Source organism: Orcinus orca, chromosome 13 (assembly GCF_937001465.1).
Source record: "Orcinus orca chromosome 13, mOrcOrc1.1, whole genome shotgun sequence".
NCBI lineage: Eukaryota > Metazoa > Chordata > Mammalia > Artiodactyla > Delphinidae > Orcinus > Orcinus orca.
The window spans coordinates 78860264-78886104 of NC_064571.1; the positions used below are offsets into that span (position 1 = coordinate 78860264).

At 35.5% G+C, this 25841-nt stretch overlaps 1 protein-coding gene across 2 annotated transcripts in view; it reads left to right on the forward strand.

Annotated features, from left to right (window-relative positions):
* Positions 1-25841, forward strand: part of RAD51AP2 (RAD51 associated protein 2) — a 51328-nt gene that overhangs the window by 10619 nt on the left and 14868 nt on the right. The window contains exons 2-4 of one of the 2 annotated variants that reach the window (XR_004485984.2): positions 10281-10394; positions 18289-18372; positions 20142-21475. Coding sequence is in view for 1 of the 2 variants with exons in the window: in XM_012534868.3 (XP_012390322.2) it covers positions 14801-17939; positions 18289-18372; positions 22613-22731 (3342 nt within the window). In the remaining variant the exon portion in view is untranslated. Of the gene's footprint in view, positions 1-10280; positions 10395-14800; positions 17940-18288; positions 18373-20141; positions 21476-22612; positions 22757-25841 lie in introns of those variants that run through there. The other variant, XM_012534868.3, reaches the window with a different exon arrangement.

Below are 25841 nucleotides of genomic sequence, written 5' to 3' on the forward strand. Positions count from 1 at the left end.
TGTAAAAGTTTAAATGGTTTTCCCTTTTATACTTTCTGAAGGAAATATCATATATTTTAATATTTTGCAAGTGATTGTCTGTATGTAGGTTACAGTTGTTGATCTAAACCAAATAGACAGCCAGTTATTTTTCCAGCAAAGATGGGTTTATTCAGGATCTACAGAGAATTACAATTGAGAATTGCAGTTGAGCCATGGTGAGCCACGGTGCAAGTGCTTGCACAAGCCAGGGGGAGGAGAACTCTTTTACAGAAGGGAAAAGTTGGGAGGGCTACAGTAAACAGAGTCCATGGCTTTTCATTGGCTGAGTTGTTGCCAGGAAAGAAGAGGAGGAGTTTTTCTTCTTCCTGTTGGGCTCTGCTGTTGTCATATGGTGTGAGAATTCCCCGTTCAGGTCTCCTGAGTCTATTTAATTTAGGTTTCTGTTTATTAATTTTTCATATTTTTCCCTTTTAATCAAGATTTTTCTCTAAAAGCATTACTGATCAAGAGTCAGGTTTTCCAGTTTCAGTGGCTTTTTGTCCCTCAACGCCTGGAAGGGCCTTTCCTGAGTGTTCTGTGTCTTGTCAGAGGGAAAGTACACAGCTGGGAAACATATTGAAGTCACATCTGAGTAACAAGGAGGGGTAGGAGGGACAACCTCTCAGGCACTTTTTATCGAAAGTCCATATGTTTTCAAGAACATAGGCATTGGAGAGCATCTGAAGTGTTATATTATCATCAACGGTTTGGTGACAAAATTCTAAAAGGCATGGTTCAGATATCTTGGGAAATCTGTCTCATCAGATGTTATCTAGTTTATTTCTGGAAAATCTTTACTTTCAGATGATGTGCAGATCCAGGTAGATTTCAGCACTTTCTTTAGGTGTGTCATATAAATCCAAGAATCTATTCCTTGGAGTTTGGTAGCACAAGGGATGATTAGCAGTACCTGATGGGAGCCTTTTCAGCAAGGTTGAAGAAAGTTCTTCTGGAGGTGTCTTTTCTAGTAGATGAAATTTCCAGTGGGTCAAAAGAAGCAGCAGCCACGTGCATTGGGCATACTGTGACTATCTTAAAGGGTGAGTGTTTATGAGTTCCAACAGTGGTGGATCTGAGATTTAGAAGGACGAGTGGAAATGCTTCTGGCATTAGGAGGGCCTCTACAAATTTTGCCAATGGTGTCTTAATAATGCTGTCAATTTATTCAACTAAGAGGATTTAGGGTGTTAAGTGCAATAAAATACTGTAAAACTGGCCAAACAGTGAAGACTTATCAAAGCACCTGACCAGGAAACTGGATTCCTCGATTATTATGAAGTTCAAGAGGAATTCCCCAAGCAGGGATAATTTTTTCCAGAACTTTATCCACAGAAGAGGTAGTAGCCTGTCTGCAAGGGAAGGCTTCAGTCCAGCATGAAAACATACGCACTGTGATTAAAATACGTTTATATCCATGGAATGGAGGAAGTTGTATGAAATCCATTTGCTAGCCCTCTAATGGTCTATTAGGCAGTTTAAAATTTTCAGAAAGTTCTCTAGAATTAGAACCAGAACACCAGCCCACTAACTTATTGTACAATCAGGCTTGGGCAATTGCTAGTGATGACAAATTAAAATTATAATGGAGTAATCATAGTTCAGGCATACAAAAATGGATTTGGACAGCCATTGAGCGCCTGGTCTCAGGCACCATTAAGAACTTGAACTTTCTGTGAACTATACCTAACCCAAGGTTTTTTTGTTTTGTTTTGTTTTGCTTTTTAACATCTTTATTGGGGTATAATTGCTTTACAGTGGTGTGTTAGTTTCTGCTTTATAACAAAGTGAATCAGTTATACATATACATATGTTCCCATATCTCTTCCCTCTTGCGTCTCCCTCCCTCCCACCCTCCCTATCCCACCCCTCCAGGCGGTCACAAAGCACCGAGCTGATCTCCCTGTGCTAGGCGGCTGCTTCCCACTAGCTATCAACCTTACGTTTGGTAGTGTATATATGTCCATGCCTCTCTCTCGCTTTGTCACAGCTCACCCTTCCCCCTCCCCATATCCTCAAGTCTGTTCTCTAGTAGGTCTGTGGCTTTATTCCTGTCTTACCCCTAGGTTCTTCATGACATTTTTTTTTCTTAAATTCCATATATATGTGTTAGCATACGGTATTTGTCTTTCTCTTTCTGACTTACTTCACTCTGTATGACAGACTCTAGGTCTATCTACCTCATTACAAATAACTCAATTTCGTTTCTTTTTATGGCTGAGTAATATTCCATTGTTTTTAAAACATCTGCTAGCTGCAACATTGTGTTTCAAGGTTGTTCTCCCTTCTAACTATGCAACCATTTCAGAGCCCAACCAATCCTTACTTAACAAGTACCCTTCTTGCCAGCTCCAATTACAATTCTTGATAAACAATTCATATAACCAACTGTAACCTTGTGGTTCTTGCCTTTATAATCCTCCCCCATTTTGACAGTTCAAGTGCTTCTTCAGTCTGTGTCTCCCGGGCTGCTGTCCTAACAAACCCCAAATAAGCCCCTTTTTATTTTAATCAGGTCTCTGTTTCTCAAATTTTGGTTAATACTAGATGACTTTGTTGGGCAATTCCTAGGGCTTTTCCAATGCCTGTTGATTGGAACAAAACATTGGCTCCCACACAAAATATCTGATGAACCTGTTCATGAGTATTACAATCAAATTCAGATTTTTTAAAAGAAAGTTCTGGTTTTCCTTCAGATGTTGTTTCCACTCAGTAGCTTTTAACTCTGTTTATTAGTGGACTGAACCAGGCCCTTCCCCTTCCAGTAAAAAGGACCAGGGTGGGATGGGAAACATGTCCACTCCAGATTTAATCTGTCAAACCTGCTCTAACACTCTAGATGAGTCACCTAAAAGGAAGATTGCCAGAATTTTTAATCTTCAAGTCCAGCAAATGAAGGCCCCTAAATGAAACCAAAACCCTCCTAGTTTCTGCTCTTTGCTGCTGTTGAGCTCCATTTCTTTTTCCAACCAGAAGTCTAGTGCAATAACATTTAGCAATTTCTTCAATGCAATATACTTAAACCAAACTCCTAGCCTTTACCCTTGTGATATATCGTCAAACAAGTTACAGCCTCTCCCCCTTCTCTCTTCTTCTAATGGTGTCTCTATTTTCCTAATCATCTAAACTTGAAACTTTGGACTCACTGCTGACTCTTTACCTCCACAACAGCACAACAGTAATTAAATTCTAATCATATTTTTTAAAAAATATTATTCCCACTTTTTTCCTTCTCATTCCTATGGTTGATGCTCAAATACAGATCCTTAATATTTCTAGTTGTATGGCAATAGCCTCTTAACTAATTTCTGCTAGGGACAGCATTCTCTCCCACTTGTCTCTAATTCATCCTACGTGCAGCCATTAGGTGAATTTTTCTGAAAGCCTATTTTAAATACCTCTTTCTCCTGAAGCAAACTCACAAATATAGTCTTTCCTATAGCATGACGTTCACACTTTCTTTTAAGCCTGGCATTTAAGGTTCTGAACACCCTGACCTCAAGTCTCTTTCCTATCTTCTTTTTCCCCCTTACAAAACCACTCTCTCTCAAAAACACCTGTTTGCTCACTATTGCTCAATTATATCTTACACTTTTATTTATGCCTTTGTTCATGCTCTTGTTCTCATCTGGAATATATTTTACTATTCTGTTTATATCCAAATCATAAATATTCTCTATGATGCCTCATACCCATTCTAATCCTTAATAACTCAATTCTTTTAAACCACAGTATATATTATTTATATAATCTATTTATAATTACATATAAAAAATTTTAAACCTTTACATTGTTATTAAATTTTTTTATTATTAATGCCTTGTCTCTGTGTCATAACTTCTTTGTATGACACCTGGCACAATATTGAATATATAATAGATACTCTGTACTTAATGTCTGTTCCATTGAGTAAAAACTGGTTCCCAGAGTAAATACCTTTGAGTCCTTAGGAATGAGGGTCTTATTTGGCTGTATTTAGGAAAACCATTAAAAAAACTCTAAATGATAACAATTGATGAAGAGAAAATCAGGATATAGTCACAAAAGTGCTAAGCTAATTATTCTTAACTAAGGATTAATAAATAAACATATGTTATAGACACTTTCAAAAGCAGACTTAATAGTGTATTTGAAAAACAGAGTGATAGCTATATATCAGTGAAGATATATGGAAATATCCAATGGTATATATTTTAGTCTCTTTTCCTTTTATATTAAATCTAGAGAGAAAATGAAAAAGAATTATTTCCCATGGAGCTCTCTGTGAAACAAAGGGGAAAAAATGAGCAATTTGACAAATCAATGAAAATCTAGAAGTTGGGAAATCCTCTTAAATGATTTTTTAAAGGATTATCTAAGGATTCTTATTCTAGAATGGTTAAAGAAGTGAATGGGTTACTGTTAATAACTATAATGCTTATATAGAATTTGTCATGTGTAAGGCACTGTTCTATGTGTTTTACATATAGAATATAAAATCCTACACATATAGAATCATAAAATCCTACAACCACCACAAGGGGCAAGTACTATTACTAATATTCTCATCTTACAGTTGAAGAAATTGAGGCACAGAGGGTTAAGGAGTTTACCCCAAGGTCAAACATACCCCAAGGTCAAACAGATAGTAAGTTATGGCACCAGGATTCAAATCTAGGCAGTTTACTTCCAGAACCAACACTTTTTTCTTTCTTTCTTTCTTTCTTTTTTTTTTTTTATCTAGGCAGTTTACTTCCAGAATCAACACTTTTTTCTTTCTTTCTTGTTTTTTGTTTTTGCGTTACGCGGGCCTCTCACTGTTGTGGCCTCTCCCGCTGCGGAGCACAGGCTCCGGATGCGCAGGCTCAGCGGCCATGGCTCACGGGCCCAGCCGCTCCACGGCACGTGGGATCTTCCCGGACCAGGGCACGAACCCTTGTCTCCTGCATCGGCAGGCAGACTCTCAACCACTGCGCCACCAGGGAAGCCCCTTTCTTTTTTTAAAAAAATAGAAATAAGACATACATACAGAAAAATATCATTCATAAATGTACAATACAATGAATTATCACAAAATGAACAAACTTCCCAGGTAAAGAAGCAGAGGACTGAAGCATGAGGAGGACTTCTGGGGTAGAGAGTCTATAATCCTATGTTCTTAACTACTCTCTATATCGCCTCTGAATAGATTTCTGGACATTACTCTCCACCTTAAAGTTCTTACTATGATTTCAGTTGAAGTTGATTTAAATTTATAGTGATCATTCTTAAAAAGCAATAGAAAATAACAAAAACAACAAAAACACAAAAAAGCCTGAAATTTGATGTTATTTTCTTGCCAGAGTTTGAATACTTTTTAAAAAATTAATAAAGCCAAAAATCATTTTGTAATTCTACTGAATCTCTGGCAAAGTAAAGGCACACTTCTGAGCAGCACAGTTAATGCAGTTTTGACTATATGCAAACCCTAATGCTCTTTTTGTAGGTCTGTACTAAAGGACGGGGCTGCAGGAAGGGTTAATGGTAAATGATGTCACACTTCTGTTTCTAGTCTTCTATTTGTCAGCCCCCAGTACCAAACTATCCTGCAGACCCTTGAGCTATTCCTTTTGGAGTTTAAACTGACAAGAGTCTCTTTCTATTTTGAATTTCCTGACAAAGTTTGACCTTGTATCAGTACTTCATGGATACGTAATTATGGTTTGAGACAATTAGTTTATAGATCAAATCCAATGGAAGAGGTCTTTTCTTCAATGGCATGCAGAAGTTAAAATATTGTCTTTTTTGAAAAAATTATTATTACCAGAGAGGAGTTTGGAGAGTAAAAAGTGGAAAGATGGTGCAGCTATTACATTGCTATGCAAGTAGAAGGCGATTCAACAGGGAGACACATATATATTTAAGTATTCATGACTACAAGAAGAGGATGGCATTCAGTACAGTGTTGAGCACATATTCTGTACTAAATATTGTTTGAATTGAAATAAGGTTGTTTTGTGTTTGTTTTCAACCAGCAGAGATTTTATAAGCTAAAACCAAAGGAAACCTCTGTGCCTTTTTGTACGTTATTATTGAACATTAAATTGTTACAAAACATGGATGGTCATAGATCATATTAAACTAAATTTCTATTTATAATCCTTTGATTCATTATATTATTTTTATATTGGAGAACACACATACTTATTTTTTCCTAATTAGAGCTTGGAAATATATGGTCACACTGCTTCTGCTTCAGCTTCTCCTTCTCACCTTTTAATTTTTCACATATAAAAAAAGGATCATCCCAATCATGATTACTGTGGTTCTGTCTTTGCTTAGCTAACTATTATGTACCAAGCCCAGCCCCTGCCCTGTTTCTCTATTTTCTGAAAAGATGGCATTGTTACTGTAAGTAGCCCATATCCTATATCTTTGTTTTTCCAGGTTATTGTCCAAGATCTGAACTACATAACTTTTAAGAGAGTCACCTCTAGAGTCCCTCTGAGTGGTCTCCAGAAATCATGGGCTTAGCTTTTGGAAGCTGATATATAACTGTAGTAAGTGGGTGATTAGCACGACTGGCCTCAGGCAAAGTTGTAAAACAAGTGACATTTTGCGACTTTCCTTTCCATTCATAATTAAGTACCATGTAAAACAAATACAGTCAGTCCCCTACATATGAACCTTCAAGTTGTGAACTTTCAAAGATGCGAATGTGTGTTCGCATGTCTAATCACGTAAGTTAGCTCACGTGTCTGGCGTACATCGTCACGTGCGTGCATCCTCTACAAGTTGCTGTGCTTTTGTGTACTTTCCTGTATAGTACTGCACAGAGTACAGTAAGACAGAATCTTTATATCAAGCCCAGGATGTCCGGAAGTAAGCATAAAAGCAGCAGTGATATAGCTGGTACTGCTAAGAAGCACCAGCTGTCGTACAGTAGTGTACTACTGTACTTTTCAAGGTACTGTACTGTAAAGATTAAAAATGTTTTCTTTATTTTTTGTGTTTGTTTTTTATGTATGATTTGTGTGAAAAGTATTATAAACCTATTACAGTACGGTACTCTATAGCTGACTGTGTTAGTTGGGTACCTAGGCTAACTTTGTTGAACTTAACGAACAAATTGGACTTAAGAAAGCACTGTCGAAACAGAACTTGTTTGTAGGTAGGGGACTTACTGTATTCTGTATATAATGCATATGCGTCAGATAACATTACAAAACTAAACATGTATTCTTGCCCTACTTTGTTTCTCATAGGGTATAGTTATCTATGAGAAACTTTTAAAAATGAGGAAGGTTGCTCTTTAATAGAACTGTGTGACAACATACTGCCATGGGCGACTAACTGCCTCTCCCCATGTCCTAAGCTTACATTTCCTCCCCACTTTCTGTGATTCTTGGCTCTCTTTTTCAAGACTCCTTCAAAAAACTGTTCAAGGGAGTCATGGCCTTGGTCACATTTTTATATAATTAATTCTCCTCTTATAAGATCCACTAATGTATAGAACATGCTGAACTCAGTTATGAAGAGCGTGCTCAACTGATTCATTACAAATGGAGAAATTCTGGGGCATGTATTACATTCATAATAGGTACGTTACTGTATTATAGACTGTATTTAGATTTGGTTTTTAAAAATATCACTCAGTTTCTTCTAGATCCTAGTTGTTTTATATCCTGACTGGGTAGCTCTTCCTGTAGCCAGACCCCTTGGGTTAATGACTTTCCTAATTAGTTCATCTTTACTTCTATATCTCAGTCCAATGCTAGAGCTATTTCTATACTTCCTTAATCTCTGAGAAAGCAGAGCTCTATTTTTTTGGACCTTAGGTCATTTCTTGTTTTCTAGTTGAAACAGAATCTAGGCCGTCTAAATTCTGTTTTTCTAGGCCCAGTTCAATTCTTCCCTTTGTAAAGCCTCTTGCCTTTCTATCTAGAACTCATTTCCTCCTTCACTGAATTCCTTATAGTATCTATTTCTTAATACTGCTTATTTGATATATCATTCACTTGGTATCTATTCAACACAATAATTAGAAAAATATTATTATCTATTGTATGGTAGGTCCCATGCTATACACTGGAAACACAAAGTTCAACAAGGTAACTGTTCTAAGTGTCAAGGAGCTAATAATTTAGTGGAGTAGATTGTATATACACAACCAACCATTATGTAATTTTATAAGTATTACAATAGAAGTCTGAAATGGTGGGGATATGGATAAAAATTGAGTAGTATGGAGAAGAAAGGGAATTTTATAAAAAATTACAGCTCATAGGAATGGAATGAATGAATGTATCCTTCAAGAATAAGCTTTTGGGCACCATTTCTTCCTGAGTACCTTCCCTAAGCTTCCAGACTAGGTTTGGTCCTCTTTCTTCAGTGCTTGGATATTCCTCTACTGTAGTACTTATCCTATTATATTGTAATAAACTCTATATGTCTGTTTCTCCTACTATACTGTAAATTTCTTGAAAAAAGACTGTCAATTTTGAATATCTAATAGCCAACACAGTGCCTGGTACATAACAGATAATAAATGTCTTAAAAACTGAACAACGGAAAGAAAACCTGAGTATCTGGGGAACTGTAAGCAATTTGGTGAGGTAGAGTGTGAGAGGCATGGGAGAAGGGAAAGAAGTTGCTGGAGATCAGGCTAGAAAATGGACTAGCACAAAGCTGTGAATGACCTGATTAACTAGTCTACATAATGGGCCATGTAGTGTTAGTTTTATATGCATATTTATCTTTTAATATGCATATTTCTGGCCAGAATGCATTTTTTATTTTTTTTAATTTTTTTTTTCAGAATGCATTTTTTAGAGACAAAGATTACATTTTCTATGTCATAACATTTACTTCAGTACGAGGCATACTTTCTTGCAGATAATAGATATTCATTCAGCAAGTCAAAGGATAATTAAATCATCAGATAAGAGCATTTACTTAAGGTACTTTGAAAAATGTTATTATTTAGCTGTCAATGATTATTGATTGACAGTAAGCAGTGACTACACTCTGCCGTAAATAATGATAGAAGAAGGATTCTTTTGATCCATTATTTTCCTCTGAACTGAACCTGTTGCCATTCTGAAATCATAGAGCCATAAGCAAACTTAAAATATTGAAAAGTACAGTTACTTTTTTGTATTTGGCAAATTTGGGGGCTCTTCACTCATGAAAAAGGATCAAATGAGGTGAAAACAAATTAACATAGTTTTTTTGTTTGTTTGTTTTGTTTTGTTGTAATAAAGTTTTCACACTGTGTCTTGGCACCAATATAGAGTCTGTCAAATTTCCTCTCTTTGACCTTAGCCAGACAAGAAAGAAAAAACTGCCTGGCTTGCTAAGGCTACAATTCTGTAGTGAGAATTGATTTATACAGTAATGTTTCTAAAGTACTGTGAAATAGAGTTTGATTCAATACTATGCTTGTAACTGTTTAACAACTGGCTTTCTAGAAAGAAAAAAAAAAACTCCCTAATTTGTAGTGTTTGCTGATTTTAGCAATTTAAATAGAAATACTTCCATCATGGCCTACTCCAAGCTACCCACAGAAAATGACTGACATTTGGGGTTGGGAAGAGATACTAGTGTTCAATTCATTAAACTGTAGGAGCCAGTCTAACCTTGCCAGTGTGATGTTAATAATAACTATCATAACTTAAGAAATGTTTAATGAATATCTATTTACACAGCCAACTCTCTTCTAAATGCCTTATGTGGTGTATTTCATTTAGATCACACAACAGCCTATGAGGTAGGTTCTACTTTATAATTCCCATTTATAGGAATCTGTGTCTCAGAAGGGTTAAGTAATTCGCTCACATTACACAGCTAGGAAGAAGTGGACCATAGCTTCAAACATAGACAATTTGACTCCAGAACATACTCACCTAAATATTATTCTATTTTGCTTTCAAGATAAAAAATTATGTTTAGCATAGTTTTTATGTTAAATGTATTTTGTATTTAATGTAAATGTATGTAATTCCTTCAAAATTTGAAGTAAATTGTAGTTCTATGAATTTGCCATGTCCAGCTAAATATTTATTATGCAACCAACCAAAACAAAGTGACTAATCTCAGCAGAAAAACTATACAAAAGGAGAAAGCAATCTAAGTAATTACAAGTTTGTATGATAAAAATGATAGACATTTTGCTATCTCAAAATTTTGAAAAGATTCTTATGAAAGTTTAATTGAAAAGAATTCACAATTAATTTTTAAAAGAGGTGTTATTTACAGTTGCATGAATTCCAAAATAATACAGACTCTTGCTTTTATTTCAGCAGCAAAGAATCTTTTAATTGATGCTGAAATTTATTAGACCATCGGATGAGTGTTGGAAATAGTTGAACATTTCCAGCCGCCCCTGCCGCCCTGGTTTTCCAACAGTGAGGGCTCAGGTAAATGATTATTTTTGAATAGCTAAATGTGCAAAAAATGTAATAGTACGTTAATGAAATAATATTTAGAACTAAAGAAGGGGGAGCAGATGAAACTGTGGATGTCTAAACATACAACATGGCTGTAAACTGGAAGGACTTAAGATTTAAGTAAGGCCTGACATTACACTTTAGGCAAATGAACCAGCATAGGCCCAAGACCTGGAATTGTGAAAGGGCTTTATATATTTGACGAATGGTGAGAAGCTTAGAGCTGCAGGAAAGCTAGTTGTGTTGTGGAAGTATACAGAAGCTGAAAAAACAGTTTGGAGATGAACTATGAAGAACTTTGCATGTCGAATTAAAGAGCTTGTATTTTATTCTGTATGTATCAAAGAGTCAAAAGAAGTTCTTAAGTCAGGAAACATGTAACAAAGTGATTAATATTTTAAGAAGAAATGTCTCATGGTAGTGGTGGGTAGAAGTGGAGGGGAGACTAGTAAAAAGATCATTCTTTTTACTATTCTCAGCAGGAGATGATGAGGGCCTGAACTAAAGCTGAAACATTATGGATAAAGAATAGAAGATTAATTCCTGGGTTATATTTGATATAGAATTAACCATATTTGATGAATGTCTACATAGGGGTTGGGTGATAGGGAAAGACTATAAAAGAGAGAAAAAATTAAGGATAACACTAAGAGTCTCTAGTTTAGGAGAGTGGGTAGATAATGATGTCATTAATGAAAATTGACAATAAGGAGGTGATTTAAAGCTTAAAGTATTTGCTTATACATTGTCTCATTTAAGACCATTTTATTAAGTTACAGTTGTTGCTCTGCTGAAAGGTTAATTGCATATGTGGATATACAGAGCACCATGGTTTTCTGAAATATTTTTCCAACTAGAACTTCTTAGTGACTTGATAAAAAATGCTTTTGGTGTTATTTATAGCCATATTTATTTTAAATATTTTTAGTAAGTGATATTTTCCTCTTTAACCCCTGTATTTTGTTTAAATATTTTTTAATAAACTTTTTATTTTTATTTATTTTTGGCTGTGCTGGGTCTTTGTTGCCACGCGTGGGCTTTCTCTAGTTCCTGCAAGCCAGGGCTACTCTTCGTTGCCGTGCGCGGGCTTCTCTTTGCAGTGGCTTCTCTTGTTGCGGGGCATGGGCTCTAGAGCGCAGGCTCAATAGTTGTGGTGCACAGGCTTAGTTGCTTCGTAGCATGTGAGATCTTCCCGGACAGGGCTCGAACCCGTGTCCCCTGCATTGGCAGGCAGATTCTTAACCACTGTGCCACCAGGGAAGCGCTGGTTTAAATATTTGTGTTAGTTGTTCTTATTAAGTGTTTAAAATATATTTGATTATCTTGTCAGTCTGAAATAAAGTTTTAGGTTGAGTGTATTTATTCATCATTTACATGCTTTATTAAAAGACATAAAAGAGAAAATCTGTCCTGTTGAATATCTGCTCTTACCATGAAATTTAAATGACATTAATACTGGTAATATTTAAAGTCAATCTTTGGCTCTATGTTGGTATGATCTCAAGCAAGTCTCCATTTTAACATATAAAATCAAAACAAGAAGCTTAAAACACACTTAAGACACCACAAAATCCATTTGGATTGGTAAAGGTATAGTAACAGTACTATAATTACATTTTTTCTCATTAACTGAAGTTAACTGAGGCACTGGGGATGTAAAAATGAATAGATCTTTGCCCTATTAACACAGAGTCTGGTAGAGGGGATGTAAACAGCTCAATACAATGTTGTAAGTGTTATAGTATGGTTGAAAATTCAGTTCGACAGGAACACAGATGAGGATACAAATAATCTTGACTGCGGTTTGGATAGGGCAGGGATGAGGTAGAGCTTTCACAGTGGAGGTAGCTTTTGGGTAGAACCCTTTTAGGCTGAATAGGAATTTGTCAGGTGGAGAAAGAGGAGGGTATTGAGAACATGCATGAAAAGACAAGAAAATAACAAACAGTCTCGTGTAGGCAGCACAGGGCAAATTGTAAAAAAAGATGAAGCCAAAAAAGTTAAGGTAGGATCTAGTTGTGAGGATCTGCCATACTGTGCTAAGGATACTGGACTTCAGGCATCCTGTGGTACTGAGTGAATTTCTGACTTAACTCTAACAGGAGCTTTTGTCATATTTTAAGTATGAGGTTTATCTCATGCTTTCATTCCTTCAGAGCTGAACTGTAATAGGACACCAAGCTGAAAGAAATGACAGGTGCTGGCCTTAAAGCTCAGTTTACTGTTTTTTAAGGAGGTAGGAGTTTTCTAAGGAAGGGCAGGTAAAGTGCTATAGAAAAATGTGACATTTGAAATGGGCCTTGAAGAGTAGGGAAGATTTGAACGTCTCATTTATATTTTGATTAAGATGAGTTGAAGATACAATTTTTTGCATTTCTCATAACTATTTGCAAGGTAGCATTTTAAAAATAAAGGGAAAACACACGTAGTAGTTTCAATAGGCATTGATTAAAGTGACAGTGGTCATTAATGTAACGTTGAAATAAGTAAGTGCAAGAAAAGACTTCTTTTCCTGTCTTCATTGCTGTGTTTCTTCAGAAAAAAACAAAACAAAAACAAAACCATACATTTCTGTACACTTAAGAGCATCTTAGACATAGTTCTCAGACAATTGTTGAATTAAACTGAAAACTTCTGGGTTTATTTGAATTCTAGTCCTTAAACAACGCATAATTTTAAAATAATGGTGTGATAGAGATTTAAAAAATAGTGTGTTCTGGGGAAAACTAGCAAGATGAGAAATAAACACCAAGTTAAAGATCAAAAATCACAAAGATCAAAAATCACAAAGCTATAGCATTTCCTATAAAGATAGAAAGCTTATTTCTAATGTTATGTTAATGTACCAGTTATATCCACCTTGGCTATGCAAGTCAGTCTGGAGGCTGATTAAAGCATAGAACAGAGTGCATTTGAATGGAATGTAGAACTGAGGAAAATCTGGGATAAAAAAACAGTGGAACTAAAGATATATAGAAGCAGCACTTTGAGAACTCCCTGAGGTGTAATCTGAGCCACTGCCACATTCTTATTTACAGCATTGATGAAGTGCTTATACTTTAAGGCTTTCAACAAATTTAAGTAAACATTTCTCTGGAAGAATTCACAGCCAAAGTAATGCCTAGAATTGGATTCACAGCATATCTAAGTATTTACAAGACAGGAGGCTGATGAACAGTTTATTACCTAAAGTATTATGCCAGTCATATTTTGCCATTTATATGCCTATGGGTTACGAAATTAGGATTCCTGTTGCACATTATTGCAGTCCTTATAATTTTTTTTTTTTTAACCAGGGAACATACAACTTATCAACTTTGAAACAATCATCAAGGGGACTGATGTTTTTGATTACTGAGCAGTAATTGCAAGTTTCTTAATAAACATTTTGAAAATCATTTTCTTCTTTAGAAGTACAACATTCACAAAAATCAGAATTGACTGAAGATAATAAATTGTTCTCAAAGCAGAGGAAAAAGAAAAACAACATTTACAAAATTTATTATGTGTGACTCAGAACACACATATGTATGATTATTCATGCTTATAATGAACAGAATAGCTGAAACATATAATTTTTATCTTTAAGTAGTGGCATTCACAATATTGGGAAAGAAAACTCCACAGCGCATATGAAAACTTTTTTTTTCTACAGTCTTAAAATGAAGATTAATAATTTATCTGGATAATAGTTTCTACACACGTTTTTTCCTCAAATATTCAGATCGTTAAGTACCAGTGCCGTCCTTTCCTAAAACACACTTCATGAGCGAAGTGGAAACCTGATTTTCAATGCCACTGGGGTTATTAAGAGCATTTTGGAAAGTTTATCCGCACACAGAGAGATTTGGTTTGGTGTTTACAGAATTGCATGGTTTTACTGGACAAGACGCTCGGGAGAAACTGTGGAGAAGTCGCTTCTGAGGAAAACAGAGTTTTAGAATTAAAAAAATAAAGCTGTTTCAGTTCACAGATTTAAAAAAAAGAGATTCTGACTTTTCTCATTAATTCTACCAGAGGGAAGAAAAAGTTTCAATCGGCTACAACCCTGGCAATAGCAAAGGGCGCTAAAAATAGACAAAGTAACAGTCCCAGGCGCTAGGTGCTTTGAGGGAGAGACTACCTGGGACTCGCGGGAGTGCGGTGGATGGGGGCGTGGCCTAGGCCTGGGCCACGGGGGCGGGGTGGGGCGTGGTCGAGGTGGGCTAGCCGTGAGACTAGGGCCGAGGCCAGGCCTAAAGGGGTGTGTCAGGGGCGTGACCGAGGCGGGCTCGGGGGGTGGGGCTCGGGGGGCGCGGTGGGGCGGAGCCACTTTGCGCCTGCTGAGAGACTCGAGTCTGGCCGGAGCCTCTGACAGCTTCCCTCAGTTCGCTGTCATGTCGTTCACGCAGCGCGCGCCGCAGGTTGTGGAGCTCGGGGAGTCTGCTTCCCCTTTACCGCCTCCTGACGACCCTGATTCCCCACCACCCCGTAGTAAGCGGCCCCGTCTTGAGGAGCCCGGTGGTGTTTCTGAGGCGGGCTGGAGGCTGCCTTTGGTGCCTCGCTTGTCTGAGGTGGAAAAAGCCTGGGAGTCGTCGGCCAGACCCTTCAAGGCGCTCCTGGTTTCAGCTAAGGAGATTTTTGATAACTCCACAGACTCGCGTGTGGAGAAATCTGTCGGTGAGAAGCAGATGTGTAATCTGGTATGCCAAAATAGCGGATTTGAGATGAAGAGTTGTTTGCGGTCTCTCCCCTCACAAAGTTTTGATTCTGGTTTGAAGGCTTCTAGAACGTCTTGTGAACCAGGGCTGTATGACAGAGAGTCCTTCGGTGTGCATTGCAGTGATAGATCTGGAACAGAGGCTGGTCAGCTGCCCAACGCCTCTATACATGATGGACAGGCAATTAAAAACGATGATGGAAAACCATATTTACTCCAGGGGAGAGACAATAGCCAGAAAGACAATAATTGCACAAAACAGACAGAAAATTCATTTTTAGATGTTACCTTTTACAAGGAAACCAAATCAACGTTTCATGATATTAAGAACAGATGTAAAGCTGACAGCGTTACGCCATCAAATAAAAAAGAAAATAGCATTTCAGCATCTACACTAAAAATATCAAAATCTCAAATCCAGCCCAGCATGGAAATTGCCGAACCCAGCTATTTCAGAGATAGCAGCACGATAAGTATCCCTGAGTTTCCAACTGATTTAAATAGCAAAATGTCTTCTGTCTATTTAAAGGAAATAATGACGAAAAATGACAAAAATGAGGCATATGTGAGGGATTTCACAAACATTCACTGGTCCCAAAATAGACCTGATGTTAAGAAGCAAAAGTTACAGGATGATAAAAAAGTTGTGGATGCAGAAAATATTTTTTCTGAATGTTATGGAAGTAACCACCAGTCACTCAGCAACCAAAGTGTTTGTGCGAGAAAAAAAGACTTGATCAGTTTACACTACTATAATCACTGTAGTATCAAGTCTGATGCAATAGACTCTGCAAAGAATTTCACTATAAAACTAGAAAATGCAAATTGGGAAGAGGCAGAAACATGCCTGGACAGCTACATATCTACCAGATCAGAAAAATCGAAAAACTGGGACTGTAACATTAGACATATTTTGAGAAAAAATAGGAAAAATTGTTGGATTATGGATAGTTACAAAACTAAATGTGAAAATATGAAAACTGGAGAAATATTGAATTTGCAACAATTATTAGAAACAGATCTTTTAAGCAAAGAAAATTATCACAATACAGAAGTCATGAAAACACATGAAGAAAAATCAAAGCCTCTCATGATAGAAACACTGGGTAGTCAGAAAGCTTCAATAAAAATTTTTTGGTTCAAAGGTAAAGGAGAAAACGATAATATGCTACAGTTGAGATGTTATACTACACAAAAAGACTTTCATTTAAGCAGTATTTTTGAAAATTTCATTACAGGAATTTTTTATTTCCTTAAAAGTATTTCAGGAAATCAAAAAGATAACAATATCTTAACCTGGTATGGAATTTTGAAGTGTAAAAATCAAATTGATGTTCAAAATCTAATAACTAGGAATATGAATGTCAATAGAAATAATGATATTTTAAGCATATATTTACAAACCGGTGTTTTAGACCTTCTAAATATTATATTGAAAACCAACATAACATCTTTGCTCAATAACTCTGACTCTTTAACAATAATTGAAAATTATTCTAAATTAGAAGAGAGATGCATTTTCAAATGGGTAATATATTTGAATTATCCAAAAAACATTACAGTGAAAAAACTTATCAGTTCCTCCAGTATGACAATTAAAAACATACACTTTCCAATTTTTGAAACATATGAAAAAATTCCCCTTTTAATGGACTTTGATGACATCGATGAAATTTTTTTGACAAAAATTAGTTACAAGAATAAGAGTTGTCCTGAACGACTCATGAGTGTGGGAAACTGGGTGCACTGTAGTCCTAAAACTGTTAAAACACATGTTAAGTCTTGTCCTCAATTTATACAGATCCAGAAATATATTAATAAAAAAACTTATGAAATAAATATGCAGAACCAAGATTTATATTCTGAAGGAAAACAAAAGCATAATAAGATCAACAGATTTAATTTTAAATGCATATTTGAAGATTTCTTCAATATTAGGCAACAGGCTATACAGGCAAGCCACGACAAAAAACACAATGAACAAACCAATCTGACAACTATAACTCCGGTGCTAAATTTTGGGGACTTGATAAGTGAAATTGAAGAAAAAAAATGTGACTTAATTTTGAAGGAGGAAGTAAAAGTCACAGCACAAAGTTTAACAAACAGTTGCCAAGTTCATGAAGATATTAAGATAGAAAAGGAAGAGAAAAAGAGTTTTTATTCAACAGAAGGCATATTTTTTGTGCAACCAGTTTCATTAATGAATAAGAAAGTAGGTGTGGAAGAAACTAAATATGTTAATCGAAATAATGTAGCTGACAGAAATGAATCTGAGAATATTTTTCAAGAAAGTGAGTTAGCTAATTCAAAGCATTTTCATCCAAAGAATGACTCTTCAGAATGTTTTAATCTTCAGTTTGACACTCATTTGAGTGTTGGGAACAATGAATGTTTTCAGGACTTATCTAAGTGTTTATCAAGAGACGCTCTGACAACAGTAAACGATTTTGAGATGAAGAGTAAATTTGATTTAGTACTTGAAGAACTTCATATGTTTCATGAAATTAGTATGGAAAATGAAATTCTAAGCACTGTGGAAACCAACAATGGGCAAGAAAATTACTTTGTAGAAAATAATGATGTTGTGGAGGTAAAAACGGAGATTAAAAAAGGTTTGAAAATGGGTACAGAAAACAAAATATGTTCATCTTCTTTGCTCTGTGATACGATAGCAGGGCCTAATACGCATGAAAAACACCAAAGTTTATTTAAATGGAAAAAAGTACCCAAAAATGGAGAACAGGAAGTTCCTAATGAATATTGCTGTCTAAGAACATCAGAGGAAGAATTACTCTACTCTACTTCTAAGGAAGGTATGAAATTAGTTTTAAAATATACTTTCTGAGTAAAAAGAAAATGCTGCTTTTTTTTTTCTTCTGTGTAGGCCAAATATATAATTTTGGCAAAAAAGAAGATAAGGTATAAGACAATGTTTATTGATGCATTATTATTTTTTTATAAAGGTTGTTCAAACATTAAATAACATACTGAAGTTGATGGGAACAAGTGATGAAATTTTTAAAAGGAGCTTTGTCCTGTTTTACTTATCTAAATATTAGGAGCCAATGGGAGGAAATATTCCTGAAAAAGTAATTATTTTATAGTATTAACATTTTATATAAAAGTTACTTTTTGCTATAACACATTGATCTTTATTTTTAGATTGTGAAAAACCTTCACCTGAAAGACCAGCTTTTTTCTCTGATGAATTTAAGGAAGAAAAATTTAATTATTTACTGAAGGGAGGTAAGATTTTTAGTTATTTTCTATAATACTTTCTAAGATGATTATTGAATTTTTGTACTTTTAGCATGAGGAAAATATACTTAGGGTTTTAACAAATAAATACAATAATTTAATACTTTTGTAAACATTAATAATTTACTGATGCAAATTCCTATAGTTAAAAATTAGCTAAAATTAAAATATCATTTAGAATGTAATTAGAAAATGCACTCTAAAACTGTTTAAATATTTGCAGTGATGCATTGCAATAACTATATGATAAAATAGGTGTTTTATATATATATATATACATATACATATATATATATACCTAATATACACATCGAATGTATGTAACATTAATTAGCAAAAATGAAAAAGGCATTTATCTAAGTTGGATTTACGTTGATGTTACTCCCAATTATACATTTATTATCATTGTTTTCTATTCTTGAAAGATTATGAGGCTCTTTATATGTACATTTTATGTAGTGATTTTGAAAGAAATTAGCATCATTTACATATATTAACATGATTTAGGACTATGGCGTTTAAACTTGTGCTTACTATAGAAAATCAAACTGAAGAAAAGTTAAACAGCTAACCTTATCCTTTGCCTAAGAGGTGTTTAATATCAGAATGAGACACACTAAGTCTAACACCTGTTCTAACTTGTAGTACCAATGGGGGTGAGGTAAGAGTTGGATTAAAATTAGGGAATTATTTTCTGAATAACTACATTTCCATTTGTCAGAAATTGCTGGTATTACACAATAAGACTAGATCTAGAAATAATAATCAGGTAGGTGAAGTATATTTACCAAAATATCTTCAGTCATGCATCATTTCTCAAAGCATTTCTCCTGGCTTCTCATCAGTAGAATTGCTGTCCCTGGTACTTTTATTCAGACACTTCAGAATTGCATAATTTCCTCTTTTCTTAGCTTACAATAAAATACTCTTAAAAATTAATCCAAGTCCTTGGAAGATCAAAAGCCCATGGGAAATTTCTTCTCCCACGAATAAAGGAAATAGTTAAAGGAACAATACTCTCTAAGACTAAAAGCGGGATGGTGGAATTGGCCTGAAAAGGATAGGGGTTGTTTCTTCTAGGACAGGAAGAAAGGAAGAAATTGGGTTTAGGAACATATTCTCTGTCATCATGATGTTAATTGTGATAATAAAAAGGATATTTGAGGCAGATTAAACTATGTGCCTAAATTGGGAAAGAAATGTTACACTTGTTGGAAATATCTGAACCCATGATACTCTATTGTGGCTTCACAAGGAAAAGTTCCTCCTTGTTATAAAATATGAAAAATAATGTGTGAGGTCAGCCACAGTTATTTAATACTATGTTAGGATCGTTGTTTTGAATCCACTTTCAAAGTGTATAAAAATGGAATGATCTTCCTGAGGCTTGTTAAAATCCATAGTGTAAGGGAAAAGTTGGGAGATACTGTGAAGTGGGGATAATACTGGACTAACTGCCTAGGGAGAGTGGGTGCCTGCTTATGTAGGGTGATTTTAAAGGTATTGGAAAACTTCTGATTGTACAGAAATGTTATTGATACCTACCCACTTGTCATCATGATGCCTCCAATTAAAGTTTTTACTACTAATATCTCCAGGGTATCCTGTCTCCCCTTGTCTCTCTCTTCTCTCTTTGTGGTATGGAGAAGGCAAGTACTTTGAGCATGTTAAATGCCAGCTAGCCAGTGTGCCAGGTGCTTTATATATCATTTAGCACCAATACTTCTCTAATTTTATTTTATTTTTTATTTTTTTAGCGTTACGTGGGCCTCTCACTGTTGCGGCCTCTCCCGTTGCGGAGCACAGGCTCCAGACGCGCAGGCTCAGCGGCCATGGCTCACGGGCCCAGCCGCTCCGCGGCATGTGGGATCCTCCCGGACCGGGGCACGAACCCATGTCCCCTGCATCGGCAGGCGGACTCTCAAGCACTGCGCCACCAGGGAAGCCCTACTTCTCTAATTTCAATGTGGATATATGTCAGCCAAAGAATGTCACTAGTCACCCGACTCTACAAGGATTGAGTCGTTAGCCATTGCACTTGCTGACCTGTAGCACACCCTGAAAGGAGTTCAGGGCAGAAATCAGGAATGAGGCATTCTGTGCTCTGGAAAAACTGGCAGAACAGGCCTTCAGATAGATATTTTCAGGGGAAAATTGTATGAATCCAATTTCTTGCATCTTCTCATACTTAGAAAAGCACTAAAATAATTAACTAAGATATCTGTTCCTCCTGACTAGCAGTAACCTTCTACCAAGATGTGTGTCTGATTGCAGGTACCCCTTCTCCAAAATCACATATATGCTGACCTCCTCCCTTACCTCTTCAGAGCTATCTGAGAGGCTGTATCTTGGGTTATGGTCCACAGTAAGTCCCCAAATAAAACTGAAACTCATAGCTCTCAAGTGAGTTTTTATTTCATCTGACATATGAATCACCTGGGTGTTTTATTAAATGATTCTGATTTTGTTGTGTGGTAGGCTCTAAGATTCTGCATTTCTATCAAGGTCCTAGCAAATGGAGATGCTGCTAGACTTTGAGTTGAGCTGGAACTTTAAGTTACAAGGATTTAGAAAACAACTGACTTGGCATTATTTCTAAAAGACCACCAACAACCTTCATGACTTTTTTCTTTAACATTGATTTCTAAAATGAGCAATTTCTGGTATTATGCTTGGATGTTTAGAATTGTTACACAATACAAAGCAGTAAGTTAATCTAGTATATAGCAATAATAAAAGGGATCATTATTTAGTTTTTAAAAAAGGTAGGAAATCCAAGGAGACAAAGAAGCATATTCTTATAGCCACAATTTAATGACTGTTTAAGGTCATGTGCTTTGCAAAAGACCTGCTGTTGATACAAATTGGTTCAGTGATTTCCCATTTCCCATCCATTGCAAAATTACCAGAAGTATCTAGTGTATTAGAATGTGAAAGAGGAAAGCTATACTTTGAAAAAGTAATCAAGTAGACTAATCATAGCTTTTTTCTGAAACAATTTCATAATAAAGATGTACACTTAGCATAAATTGCTGAAATTACCTAATTTATAACCAAATCTAGTGTATCACTCATGATCCAACAATTTTATTTTAGACCATCCTTTTTCATTTAAAAAAATGAAAAAATATAGCAATACATTTTCCTCTTATTTTTTTTTTTTTTTTTTTTTTATGCTAGACAGAGCAGCAATATAGACATGGCTTTTTTTTTTTTTTTTTTTTAACATCTTTATTGGAGTATAATTGCTTTACAATGGTATGTTAGTTTCAGCTTCACAACAAAATGAACCTCTTATTTTTATAATTAACTTTATAATTTTAATGTTGAATAAAATATCATAAACTGATTTATAGCTATTTTTGTGTTTTCTCTCTATTTACATATAGCTAAATTTTGTGTTGTATTTCATTATTGTTTACATAGATACACACAGATTCTATTTGATTCAGCTTAGTAGAAATCATGCTGTTTACCTTTTATCATATTTAACATTAGGTTGATTACACTGTTTTTAGCATAATGTGCTGTTATGTTAAGGTCACACTAATTCATTAAAGCTTGATACATTTTTAGCTTTACATATGTACCCTACTGTTTATTTTTTAAAAAGTACTCAAAGTAAGAGGTATTTTGTTAATGAGAGGTACTCATTATCAAGAGTAATTGATTCTGCTTGTTTGGTTAACTGATTTAGTAACATATATACCTCCATGAAATGTTTTGAACTTTTTAGAAAATGTTAGTGTGATGTTAAATAAAAACTTCAAAATTAGAGCCCTCCATTGATACATGACAGATGAAATACATTTGTGCTCTATTATTGATAATAATCTCTATTAGAAGCCAAATGTAATTATTAACAGTATAGTCTAGTAACTTCTAATAGAAAAACAACATGGTCTTTACAACCACTACATCAAGTTAACTTTAAAACCTATATAGTTTTTGTTGTTGTTGTTAGGTCAGATTTCCTGACTGGAATGCTGATTTTATTTAGCTGCTATTTTATTGTATGTTTGGCAAGTTACTTAAATTTTTTGTGCTGAGTTTTCCACTTTTAAAAAATGGAGATTGGAGTAATTTAAGTAATGCATTCAAAGCACTTAGCTCAGTGACTCAGTAAATGTTGCTAGTATCATGATTAGAAGTTAGTAAAAATTTTTAAGCATAGAAACTATGACTGATTTTTACTCCCTTATGTACTTTTATTGTCTTATACTTTTAGGTGGTAACTTTTCATATGGAATTTCAAGACTACTACCTCTTAAGACATGCAGTCGACCAATCAGAATTGGTTTGTCAAGAAAAGCTAAGCTTAAACAACTTCATCCCTATCTGCAATAAATATGTGACAAGAACTTAGAAGAAGGTATTGGACTTTAATACTTCAAAACATTTCACATCTATAAATCTTCTGTTTCTTTCTTTGGATAAATGCTTCCTTCTAGCTTAGGAGTTTTGGGCTTTCTTTATTATAAAATATGGAGAGGGTTTTGTATGTATGTATCTAATGTGTTTATCTACCTTTAAATGTTATAAAATATTTCTTTAGTGTTTCATATTGCATTAACAATATTCACATTAAAAAAACAATGTTCGGGACTTCCCTGGTGGCGCAGTGGTTGAGAGTCCGCCTGCCGATGCAGGGGACATGGGTTCAGGCCCCGGTCCGGGAAGATCCCACATGCCGCAGAGCAGCTGGGCCCGTGAGCTGTGGCCGCTGAGCCTGCGCGTCCGGAGCCTGTGCTCCGCAACGGGAGAGGCCACAGCAGTGAGAGGTCCGCGTACCGCAAAAAATAAAAAATAAAAAATAATAAAAAAACAATGTTCACATTAAAGGCTTTTCATAATCTTATAAAATATGTCAACTTATGTTGACATAAGTTTATGTATATAAAGCTTCTGTGGAGAACATTGCTAGTGTTTATTGATTTCTCAAGAGGATCTATGACTCACAAAAAGGTAACGAACCACTGTTCAAATCCACTCTCCCTATTTTTAAAGTGAAAAAAAAACAGAAGTGAAAAGAGGATGGGTACGTTTTTCAAGATCACTTAGTCAGGATTGGGATAGAGGCACTCTGTTCTGTAGCAATTTTTTCACCTTTCTTTGTATTCACTTTCTAGTTTTAGTTTCTCCCTCCAGAGTCTCTCTTTGGCCCCAGAGCAGAATTATGATCATGTAGTTAATACCTACTATTAACTTGTTTATTCATAAAACAAAAATATTTTGATACTCCTGCTACTGTATTAGGCTCAGTAATAGAATACGTAAGAAGACATGTATAAGACTGGCCTTGTGGAGCTTAGTTTCTGTACATAGAAGAAATAAATGATATACATAATTTAAAGGTAACCATTAGTAGAGTAATACTTTTCAAAACACTTGGCAGAGAAATAACAATAAAGTGGGCTACTTAGCAAAAAGTAAGGAAAAAGGGAAGCATCAAGAAAAGATAAAAATCAAAAAGCATACAATGACAGAAGGAAGACTGACATCACTTCACAAAATAAATATGACTGGATTAAATTATCGTATTACAAGCCAAGGTTCTCAGATACATTAAAAACCATTTCAAACTCAGCTCTATACATTAATTTTGATCCCTCACCAGGTACTTTCTAACTTCAATATCCTGCTCTAATTTCTGGTTTTCCCCCCCAGAACTCATCACCTTCTCACATACTATATAATTTATATCTTGCTGGAATACAAGCTTCTTGAAGACAGGTTTCTTTCCCCTCCCCCCACTAATATATCCCAAGTGCCTAGAATACTACCTGCCCCTTGTAAGTACCCATAAAATATTATTTGAGTATACGAATGAATAAAGTTCTATACCTGCTCATAATAGCTATGTCTTTTTGAATTCTTTTTTTTAATATTAATGTACTTTTTAAATGAATTTCTAATTCTTATTTATTTATTTATTTATTTTTGGCTGTGTTGGGTCTTCGTTTCTGTGCGAGGGCTTTCTCCAGTTGCGGCAAGCGGGGGCGACTCTTCATGGCGGTGCGCGGGCCTCTCACTATCGTGGCCTCTCTTGTTGCGGAGCACAAGCTCCAGATGCGCAGGCTCAGTAGTTGTGGCTCAAGGGCCTAGTTGCTCCGCGGCATGTGGGATCTTCCCAGACCAGGGCTCGAACCCGTGTCCCCTGCATTAGCAGGCAGATTCTCAACCACTGCGCCACCAGGGAAGCCCTTTTTGAATTCTTAATAGCTTTATGATCTTGGGAAAGTCTTTATATCTAAAAAGGGGATGATAATATCTCATGGGATCATTGTGATGATTAAATGAGCTAATACATGTGATATATTTATAACAGCTCTGATAGAACTCCTCAGTAATGAATAACAATATACTGATACTCAATAATTAATAACTATTTAGAATGTTTGACTTGTTCTTTAAGTTTTTTCCTGTATCCTGAATTAGGTTATCTTTAGGAGTATGCCTATTCCTTTGAGTCTGATGAAAATATTCCTTTAACTTTTTTTCTACATGGGTCCTCATCTTCCTTTTCCTTCTTTTTATTATTATTATAAGTCCCATGTTGGATTTTTCTTTTATCTTTATACAAGGCAGATCTCATCACAATCAAGGTTTGTCTTCACAAACCAAGGTTTGTCCTTTTCCCTATTCCTTGTTGCTGTGTGTGAATACTGAATTTTGTTCTCATATAAGTTTCTCTAGGGCAAGTTTTTGTGCTTCCAGTCTTATTCCTAATTTTAGGAGGTTTTATATATGCTTTCATTCTTTCTCTAATAAATAGTATATAAATTTACAATCACTATTTGTTCTTTCACACTCTGAACTACGTGATAAGTTTAAATTCCTAGCACATACTGCTGCAGTGGTTTTCCATGCCACTACCCCACTACTACTTTGATTTGTAGAGCTTTTCTCATTAAAATTTTGATGAAGATTACACCTCCTCAAATGGAAAATTTGCTCGTGCTAGTGTCATTACTCAAGTACACCTTCCCCCAGTACCACCTACCCAAACACACATATGCACACAGAAACAGGCCCCACCTTCCCTCTTCTCCCTAGTTCTGTGAATTTTTGTCTCTGGAATTAGAAAGTTGGAGAATAGGAGGGAAGTAGCATTTTGGCTCTTTTGCTTTTGTCTTCATAGCCAGGTTTGAAGAGTCTGCATTGAGGGCTATGGTAGAAGACATTTAAAATTGAAATCCACCCTCTCTCCACATTGTTCTTTTTATGTTTGTTCTTAAAATGTAAAAGTTGAATGCTTTCAGATCAGAAGAAAAATATTCAAAGGATGAAAGCCACTTCAAAAAATACTTGCTTTCATTCAACCTTAGAATAAATCTCTGTGTTACTTCAGTTTAAAGTAACAAGCTTTTGGATGCATTAACAGTGAGCGTGAGAAGAGAAGCAGAGCCTTCCATTAAATCAACTTGAAAAAGTTATGTTGATAGTCAGTGCCTTAA